The sequence below is a fragment of the Leiobunum rupestre genome, chromosome 3 (assembly GCF_980474605.1).
Source record: "Leiobunum rupestre chromosome 3, qqLeiRupe1.1.hap1, whole genome shotgun sequence".
Lineage (NCBI taxonomy): Eukaryota > Metazoa > Arthropoda > Arachnida > Opiliones > Sclerosomatidae > Leiobunum > Leiobunum rupestre.
Window position 1 is genome coordinate 63,764,499 of NC_143386.1, and position 10,783 is coordinate 63,775,281.

At 34.6% G+C, this 10,783-nt stretch overlaps 1 protein-coding gene and 1 long non-coding RNA gene across 4 annotated transcripts; one reads left to right on the forward strand and one right to left on the reverse strand.

The window, feature by feature from the left end:
- Nucleotides 1–3,379: 3,379 nt before the first annotated feature.
- On the forward strand, nucleotides 3,380–5,424 carry LOC149954193 (uncharacterized). 2 transcript variants are annotated; one of them, XM_090168968.1, is made up of 3 exons: nucleotides 3,380–3,476; nucleotides 3,823–4,320; nucleotides 4,990–5,424. In XM_090168968.1, exons 1-2 carry the CDS (start codon nucleotides 3,474–3,476, stop codon nucleotides 4,297–4,299), a joined length of 480 nt encoding a protein of 159 aa, XP_090025094.1. In that variant the 5' UTR covers nucleotides 3,380–3,473; the 3' UTR covers nucleotides 4,300–4,320; nucleotides 4,990–5,424. The 2 variants fall into 2 exon arrangements, with proteins under 2 accessions (XP_090025094.1, XP_090025095.1); XM_090168969.1 differs by having other exon boundaries at nucleotides 5,263–5,424.
- On the reverse strand, nucleotides 3,517–10,094 carry LOC149954194 (uncharacterized). Of its 2 annotated transcripts, none has more exons than XR_016479902.1 (3): nucleotides 9,949–10,094; nucleotides 5,268–5,358; nucleotides 3,517–4,294 (listed from the first exon to the last, which is right to left on the reverse strand). It is a non-coding gene; the product is annotated as an uncharacterized LOC149954194 (long non-coding RNA). The 2 variants fall into 2 exon arrangements; XR_016479903.1 differs by having other exon boundaries at nucleotides 5,107–5,358.
- Nucleotides 10,095–10,783: the final 689 nt, after the last annotated feature.

The following is a 10,783-nucleotide window of genomic DNA, read 5'->3' on the forward strand; positions in this document are numbered from 1 at the left end:
TCGACAAGGAAGAAAACAGCGTCATTCTGGAAGACTGCGCCCCCTTTCGCTCCACCCAGTATTGGCTCATTCTCCCCATTTGCGGCGAAGAATGGATCATATCTTAAACCTAACGCTGGACATCCTTCGATATTCCCTCAATAAATATTTTACACTAATAACCATATACAATGTCAAACGATAATAATAAATTGTAGATACGTTGAGAAATAAACCAACAGTAACAGATCTCTGGTTTTCTTTATTCCACAAGCAGACGCTTCTGTTGACTTTGGAAATTTTGAAATGCGTATTGGCGGGGACAGCCTTTCAACCCCTTAGCCTCGTTCGAGACGTCAGTACCGTCGCTTATTACCAGCCTCCAGCTGTCACGATGCCCAACCCGAAGAAGTGGTACGCCATTATGTCCCGACATACCGGCATGGCCCTGGATACTGTGAAACCATACCGCACCGCCGTCTACGCTTTCAGCTACAGTGACACTCAGATATTTCGATTCGAAAAAGTGGCGGATTTTGGAAATATTTTCCGAATCATCGGTGGAGGGAGGATATTCAATCAAACTCTAAACGTGGCATCGTGCGGTTCGGATGTGAACCAAGAGAGCAATGAAATTCATAGGTCCCCCATTGATCCATTGATCAAGGAACAAGAATGGGTCCTCAAGTACCAGCCGGGCAATTTCTACTATATTGAATCGCGCACCAGCGAAAAATGCTTGGACTTAGCTGCCAGAACTAAAAGGGTCGCCGAAGGTGACCCTGTTTTGCAATGGATGTGCCACGGTGGGCTAAATCAGGACTGGTACATCGTACCACTTTGCTAAATAATGAAAATATACTTTATTTTAAACTTTACATTTTGGTTCCGAATAAACATTTAAAACACGACATTTGCTATCGTTATTTATCGATATAATAACCAAATGAAACGTTTCTAAAATTGGCTTGTTCCAAAACTATGATCCGCCTCAAGGTTGGTAGATCCTACTTATCCTAGAAAACCAAACGAGATTATTAAATTATCAAACTTAGCGGATTTAAAATTTATGTTTCAGAAATTCTTCATTTTACTAGCTACGATCAGTTGCGCGTTCTGCTTCGCGGTAAAAGACGGGCCGAACAGTAACCTCGAGGTCATCCAAGGGCGAAACATGACCAAGCGCAGCCAGCTGGAAATGGAACTCGATCGAGAAGAACGAGTGGAACTCCATCCTGGTCCGGTCGAAGGTAAATGGTACCTAATAATGTCACGGCACAGCGGCAAGGTTCTGGACATGTTCCGAGGCAAAAGGGCTTGCCTCTGGGGCTTCGCCTACGAAGACAACCAGATGTACCGCTTCGAAGCGGTTCCTGAGAAGGAGAACGTTTACTTCATTTACGTCTTCGGCTGGAAAAAAGAAGTTCTAGAAGTCGCGGATCAGTCGATGGACGATGAGGGCGAGATTCAAAGAGCCACCATGGACAGACACACCCATCAACAATGGTTACTCAAATCGACCCCCAAAAGTGGTTTTCACATCGTTTCCGCCGGAAGTGGTCTCTGCCTCGACGTCAAATTCGCCCTGGAAACGGACGGCACTGACGTCACCCAGTTCTCCTGCCATCAGGACCCGCACCAAATTTGGGACATTGTATCGCTTTGTTGAGAGCTCAAGCGTTCAAATTTCTCACAATGTATATTGTTGAAATAGTGTATTATAATTTACAATTAAAATATCATTATATCTTTAATTCGAATAGTTTATCGTTTGTTATAAAACCGTTGGTTTTTGATGGTTCCAGAGAAAAAGCTGTAAGATTTGGTTTAACAATTTATCCTACTCAGGGAACACGAAGTGGTATTTAACCGGAGGTAAATAATGTGATAATGGTATTTAAAAGGTGGTAAGTAATGTGGTGAATAATGGTAAATAACGTTATGGTATAAAATTGGAAAAGTAGTAAATAAAGTTATGGTATAAAATGGGAAAGTGGTAATTAACGTTATGGTATAAAATGGGGAAAGTGGTAAATAATATATTTCCATGAATTATTTACAGTATTTAAATTTAAACCTATGTTTATGGAGAAAAAACTTTTAAAATTTAGAACAGACTTGTAGAGAAATGAAAATAAAGATTAAGATCTTCTACAATTGATGTATTCCTTTTTGGAATGATTTTCTTGATTTCACATATCATTGTACAATATAAAACAGCATTGACCATTATTTACCACTATTTACCATCATTTATTACTAATTACCATTATTTACCACTATTTAACATTATTTACCACTATTTAACATTATTTGCCATATTTACCAGTGGTATGTACAAAATTCCCAACTATTTACCACTATTTACAATTGTTAACCACTATTTACAATTGTTAACCACTATTTAACACTATTTACCAATATTTAACATTATTTACTACTATTTAACATTATTTACCAATATTTAACATTATTTACTACTATTTAACATTATTTACCTATATTTAACATTATTTGCCGTATTTACCAGTGGTATGTACAATATTCCCAACTATTTACCACTATTTACAATTGTTAACCACTATTTAACATTATTTACCACTATTTACAATTGTTAACCACTATTTAACATTATTTACCACTATTTACAATTGTTAACCACTATTTAACATTATTTACCACTATTTAACATTATTCACCATATTTACCAGTGGTATGTACAAAATTCCCAACTATTTACCACTATTTACAATTTTTAACCACTATTTACAATTGTTAACCACTATTTACAATTGTTAACCACTATTTAACACTATTTACCAATATTTAACATTATTTACTACTATTTAACATTATTTACCAATATTTAACATTATTTACTACTATTTAACATTATTTACCTATATTTAACATTATTTGCCATATTTACCAGTGGTATGTACAATATTCCCAACTATTTACCACTATTTACAATTGTTAACCACTATTTAACATTATTTACCACTATTTACAATTGTTAACCACTATTTAACATTATTTACCACTATTTACAATTGTTAACCACTATTTAACATTATTTACCACTATTTAACATTATTCACCATATTTACCAGTGGTACGTACAATATTCCCGAAAGGATTGCGAAGGTTCATAAGGCATCATCCGGTCACTTATTTTAATCAGCGGGAGCCTGCGAAGATACGCGTTTTAAACCAATAAATTTAACATTATAGACATGGATACTTATCACGTATGATATAGGTTATATACTTCTGCTTAAACTAAAGATGTGCTAAACAAATAACGCTGAAATCAGCGCTTGACAACAGCCGCCGTCTTCCGCTTTAAAAACTTTTATCTCATCGGAAACTAAACGAATACCAGTACCCTATATGAACCCAGAAGGATATAGCCACAACCTAAAACACCTACCAAAAAGCGGGCATCTGAAGATTGGATATCATGGATTGATTTCGTAACGGGGCACACATAAATGGTATAGTAAAAATTATTACTTTAAATTAATTGCACTCTTTCAAATGGACTAGAAACTATTCCAATTCGTATCTTTAATATTATGATAGAGGTAGACGTAGAGATCGGCGTTTGAATAAGAAATTATCCGGAATAAAACAGAAAAAACCCATTATTTGTGCATGTTATATCGTTGTTTATTCGTATAAAATGTTCATAAATAAACAGTTAACCAACATTTTTATGATTAATCGAAATTTTGCCGTTTAATTTAGTTGTTCCGCCGATGCTAGGTAGACGCGTTTCGTTTCTTAAGCCTTTGTACCAATTTTTGCTTGACTGTTCTAAAATCTAAATAATAATTACAGGATCTCTTAACGATCTTCTTGGCGCTACTGGTAGTTGTTGAGGGAAGTTGGGAGCCATCTTCTACAGAATGGTACCAAATCATACCGAAATTCAACTTAGGGTTGAAGTTAGACGTGGACCTACCCAACAGTACCGTGGTAGCTTCGTTTAAAAGCTACAGAACAACCGAAATGTTTCAGTTTAAAGAAATAAAGACGCGGAACAAGTCGCTGTATCGTATCACGGACAACGAGTACCAGGAGTTCTTGCAAACTGACTCCGAAGATCAGGTCTCGAGGGCATCGTTACGGGACAACGATCAGCACCAGAAATGGAGGGTATTGGACGTGGGCCATTCTTCAGACAAGCGTTTGCAGTCTTTGCACTCTGACAAGTGTTTGGCGGTGGACGCGCGAGGCTCCAAAGTCGTCACTAAGTATTGCGATCCGTACGAAGTAAGGCAGCTTTGGATCATCGAACCGTTGTGTAGTCCTTGAAACGACGCCAAAGGATTAAAGGTATTTAACTCAATAACACCAGAAGTATACGGGTGTTTCAAAAGGTTATGCAAAAATTTGAAAGAGTTGTAGGGGGTGAGTTGAGTAGTATGCCTGTTTTTTCCCATTTTCGTACGTGCGCGCCAGAGAGCTTCAAAGTTTGGCCTACTAGCCGCTGGAAGTAGGCTGCAACAAGCGCAAAACCAAGCAGAAGGGACTTTAAATACCGTTTAAGTTTATTTTTTTACGCTGGTTACCTCGATTTGTTTACTAAGCCTTTTTTTACCTATCACACGTACCAAAACCTTAATGTTCGCATTTCCCTGCTGCTTGGTTTTGCGCTTGTTGCAGCCTACTTTCAGACCACGTTTTGAAGCTCTCTGGCGATCTTTTAACTCATCGTAGGAAAATAGGAAAAAACAGGCATACTTCTCAATTCCCCCCTACAACTCCTTAACATTTTTGCATAACCTTTTCAAACACCCTGCATTATAACAACTAAGAAATACCATTAGAATATTATAAATTTTTCTCTTGACAAATATTTACGACACTTTATTATAACAATAAGACTATCGAAAATGGGAAAAAACAGGCATACTTCTCAACTAACCCCCTACAACTCCTTCAAATTTTTGCATAACCTTTTGAAACACCCTGTATAGTATATTAATTTTCCTAACTTTGCAGGCTTCCTCAAAATACTTTTCGCAAGGAAATATAGTGCGAGGCGAAATAAATATTTCTAGTGATTTTCTCTAACTATCAGAGGTAGAAAATTATTTATAAATAAGTAAATATTCCTACTGAGTATAGGTCCCATCAGTGATTTGGTAGGTACAGGATTCATTTTAATAACCGAAATAGATACTTGCGCTAGATATATATATATATACTTCTGTTAATACCTAATTTCGAGATATCATTAATTTACTTTCTAACAAAATGTGAACGCCTTAAAAGTCTACCTCAAAACTGGGAGGCCCGTGCCAGAATTTGAGAACGACGACCAACTGCGATAGACGCTCCAAGACCAATTTAATACCAAAGTCACAAAACCTAAATTTTGTTTAAAAAAAAAGAATGTTTAAACCATATTTTGAATAAATAAAACAGAACTAAAAATGTATAGTTTTTGTTTCGCGTCAAAATGTGGGCGTGGCCATTATTGAACAAGCCAAGATTGCTATCATGCTAGTTTATTAGTTGGCAGTATATTTTCTTTGCGTCTAGCTACCCAGGTACCGTATAGTAATAGTAGTTCAATTTCCTTCCACAAAGTAGTTTTATTAATAAAACTTTAGTGGCCTACGTGAATATAGTAATTTTAGCTTAAGCCTGTGATATAACCTAAGAAATATTTTACAAAAACTCCACCTGAAATAACTACTAGGTGATAGAGAATGGCGGATATATTATATATATATATATATATATATATATATATATATATATATATATATATTGAATGGAGTTTATTAGTCATATATATATATATATATATATATATATACTCGTACTGATCAATTAATTAATTAACCACCGAATATATCTTTAAATAAACCCAAATATAGACTTGTTATTTAAAATAATATTTTCAAAAACAATTTACCCAAAATAAATTTCATTAGATCCAAGTATTGTTATCTTCATGATTAAAATGAAATTAAAGAAGAGTGTAAAATAAATTCGTTCGTAAACTTATCTCTCTTAAAGTTCATTTTAGCAATCTGTTTTGCTATTAATCGAATCTGCTTATCTGCCAACGGAAGTATAACTCCAGGAGTCTAGACTTCTGGACTGTCTAGGATTAAACTCCTTTTTATAATTAAAATGACTGATATATTATTGTGTATTATATTTTCATTAAGGATAGTTTTTTTAGCATTTACACTAGAAATTATAATTCAACGTTTAAATCTGGGTTTTAAACAGGGATGGAAAACACGCGGCCCGCCGTGTTTTAAATTTTGAAAAACCAATTTTCAAAATGCATTTGGTATTTTGCATTTTGAGCTATTGAGAAAATATTTTGCATTAAATTACATTTTGCATTTTGAGTTATTGAGAAAATATTTTGCATTAAATTACATTTTGCATTTTGAGTTATTGAGAAAATATTTTGCATTTTACATTTTGCATTTTCAGTTATTGAGAAAATATTTTGCGTTTTACATTTTGCATTTTCAGGTTGTTGAGAAAATATTTTGCATTTTACATTTTGAGTTGTTGAGAAAATATTTTGCATTTTACATTTTGAGTTGTTGAGAAAATATTTTACATTTAACATTTTGGGTTAGTGAGAAAATATTTTGCATTTTACATTTTGCATTTTGAGTTATTGAGAAAATATTTTGCATTTTACATTTTGCATTTTGAGTTATGGAGAGAGTATTATACATTTTTTATTTTGCATTTTGAAAAACGTATTTTGAACAACCCTGCCGATTTTAAAATGAAGGGTACATTTTGTAAGGTTCTCAGCAGCATCGCAGCCTTGAATTTTCCATCTTGATAATTTATCGACCTGTTTGGGAAACTTTTTTATTGCGTCGTCTGCTTCTCTGTATGCTAGTATGTTACCTTCGCCGCACTGGCTTCTCTAATATACGAGAAGTATTAGAGAAGGCAGTGTCCCCGATATAGTACTGTAAGCTAAAGGAATATTATTCGTTGAAGGAATGCGGGATTTTCAGAAAAAGGAAGATTATACAGGTTGTTACGGATAAGAGTACCGAAACTTTTATTTTGTTTTCTATGGTCCCTACGAGTTTAAAATGTCAAATGAGCCATGGTCCTAAAAAGCCCCGTTTCAGAGTTACGAGCTCTCAAAACCAGCCTAAAAACATCAAAATCAACGCCAATGTGAAATCTTTATGCATCCTTGACTCCAATTGTTTTCATAAATTTATTGGTAGTTTTTAGCGATAAAGTGATAAACAGATTGTCGAATATCAAAAGATCATTAAGAGTCATTCATAAGTATTCCCTCCCCCCATTTTCCTAACGACGTGTTATACGTAACGGGGTTCTATTAATTTCTTACGGAATACTCATGAGATATGTGTAATTAATAAAGATTAACTAAAATCAATAAAAACAATGCATAATTTATTAACAACTTAAATACTTTAAAAGTTGGACACAACGTTTCGAGTCTTACTAGGCTCTTTGTCAAGTGTGACAAAGAGCCTAGTAATTATAAAAGCGATGAAATACCTTTTTACAAATTGACTTGTATCTTAATCAACGTTCTTAAACTGGCCCTGTATTATACATACCACACCTGTATGAATGAAAAACTTTTAGACCCGCTAACCAGCCTTAAAAACAATTTTAATAAAAAGGTATATTTGTGTGCCCTTACCTCCTTTGAATTTTACAAAAAAAATGATAAATGTACTTTCTTGGAATTTGTTAACACCGGGATATGTACCCGCGAAAGCGAAAGCATCGTAATGTTACGAAAAATGTGAAATTGTGTAATCAAAATCATTTGTAACTTTTATTTGCGTTAAATAAATGTCCACCAGGTGTTTACTGGTGGGCTTAAAACAAAAAACAAAAAATAAAAAAAATAAAATAAAAAAAACAAAATAAATAAAAATAAATAAATAAATAAATAAAAATAAATAAATAAATAAATAAATCTCAGACGAATCAAACGTTCTTAAAAATCAATTATAAAAACTTTTACCTTTCCACGGATTCTTTAACGAAAACTTTTATCGGGTAGGGTCAAGTGCCCGACCAGAATCAAAATGAGCCCGACCCTGTCCCGATTTCTTTCAACGAAAAAAAGGTCGGCCTAACCCGATCCGACCCGCAAAAAACACGACAAAATCGGGTCCCGGCTTGTCATTAGGGAATACCTGGGATTGTCATTTTTGGATCAGTGTTCCTGCCGTTTAATTATTTGGTAGAATAGTTAATTTTTTGGAGATAAAATTATGATATGAATTATTATTATTACAATTATTAATCAAATCGTATAAGATAAATGTATTATTTTGTTATATGGGTAATAACTTGAAATCGGTTCAGAAAATATTTTCAATTTAGACTCTTAACATCAACATATCGGTATGATGAGCGAGACACAGTGGTGTAATTAGATCCCCAAATACCCCACAACGCCGGCATCCCCGTAATAAGACTTTCGTGCGGGGGGGGGGGTAGATCTTAGCTACGCCACTGGAGAGACCTTGCCCCATCTGCTAGCAGAAAACATTAGAAAATATTCGTATGGATTCCCATTAACTACTTATGTATGTCGATAAAAATCGTTTTAAGACCGTTGGTGATTTCGTTTCAAATTTCATTGCAATCCAAACCCAACAACAGTTAACCTATATCAAAAGTAACATATTAACCATAAGTATGACACCTCCTATTGTTTTAATACTCATTTCTTTACCGAACCTTTTTTCGACACTGACACTGACTGGGATTCGCAACCGAACGCGGTAGTATATTATCGTCCTTGTTAATAGTACATTTCGTCTTAGGCATATTCAGACACTAGGGGCCTTTGTTCTGAGAACGAAACCACGATTTCGCAATTGCTTTGAAAATCATTTTTGATAATTGTCATACTTATGGGTCTTAGATTACTTATGGCTATATATTAATATAAAAACGTGAATTTGTGGCTTTACCGTTCGTTTCGTAACTTTTCACTGGAAAAATTCTGGTTTCAAACTAGGATTATAGATCTCTATTCAGCGTAAATCTAGAATAGTGTCGCGAGCGAAGCATTGAAATCAGATATCGCGCGTCGTCAGAGCAACGCCACGTATATCGAATTACTTGGAAACTTGCAAGGTTCCATTTGTAGATCGCGACCCTATCACACCACGTTCCTTCGAGAGATTTCGAAAACAATAATCCCACATATTTAATGAATTAATGTACGTTAAGAGCAATTTCAACTATTACCTCAAGTTAAATGATTGAATGTTCTCGGAGCCAATAGACAATTCCAGATTGAAATTGAACTCTTACAGCCGAGTGTCGCAATCCAAATTTATATTTTTATATTTTTATCTCTGTTCTAATCACAGTGGGTATTGGTAGCTTAACGCGATGTTGACGCGATACTGAACACAGATGGAGTTTGAAATAGAAAAATAGTAACGAAGTCTTTATAAAATACTAGTTTACAGAAATCTATCATAATAGTCAAATAAACACAACGTCATAAATGGATATAGCTTTACATTGCAAGGTAAGAGTTTAAATATTATGTTTAATTAGTAGTAAATAAGTATTTCTTAATAATTTCCTCATTCCTGTCCGGGACATTGTCCAATACACTCTTTTACGAAGTCGGCCATTTCATTACAGGCCTAATTTAAAATAGTACAGGCAAGGGCGCCTGCACGTGCTCATCAGCTCGAGACGTCGCGTGCACTTGACCGCGTGGAGCGGCCTTTCATGCACTATTTTAAATCAGACCTGTAATAAAATGGCAGCTCTCATAAATAAGGATATAAAAGAGTGTATAACAAGATTAATTTTTTCCTACTCGTAAATTTATTATGAAATATTATTTGAGTTTAGAAATTGAATTTAAATTGAAAAGGGGAAGTTCTTAATTAAAATAAAGAGGAAAAACATCTGACTTTCCAAGAATAAAAATTTAACCACATGCAGTTTCCGGTCGGCTTCGGATATCAAACGATTTGGAAAATATGTAATGATAAAAAATACAACTGATAAAAGCAATAATTTCGAATTTTGAACGTCGCTCAAATTCAACATGAATATCGCGATTGATTCGAGTGGTTGTTTGTATTCCTCGTGAGTTTTTCGACGCTTAGCGCTGTTTTTAATCCGTAGAATGGGGGCCTTTTCTGGTTTCTGTAACGAAATATCGCTTTCGCCTTATCACTAACGACGTATCGAATAACGTCATCAGCCTAAAACCCTATTCTTGTTCCCCTGTCGTTATCAGAAATGTCGTTATGTCGTTATGTCGGAGGCGAGTTTTGAAACGTTTTTCCGGTTTGTTAGCCAATGAGAAGATGAATTGAAGGAAGATTCATTCGTCTGCTGTAATGTTTCTTTTTGTCTCTTTAGAGTTAGTTTTTATTTTGATTGTAGTGGAAATAGATTGTTTTTTTTTAAATAACAATGAAACGCACTAATAAATTTACAAGCAAGCCAAGCTTCTAATTTTGCAATTTATGGAAAGCAAAGAACGGTTTAAATTTAACGCAGTATTTACAAATGACGAGTATTCCGCTACGTGGAATAAGCTTGTTGAAAGGCTTAATGCTTGTGGAGGATTTGCAGCAAAAACGTTAAATAATGGAAGAAGGTATATTTCACACTATGAATATGTTTACTTTTATATTAATATTAGGCCTAATAATAAAAAAATTACAGAGCTTGACGGATTGGAAGTCCCTAACTAGGGCAAAGGCACTCGGAGTAAAGAAAGCTGTAGAAGAAGGTGCTCAACAACTTTCCGAGGTTGAGG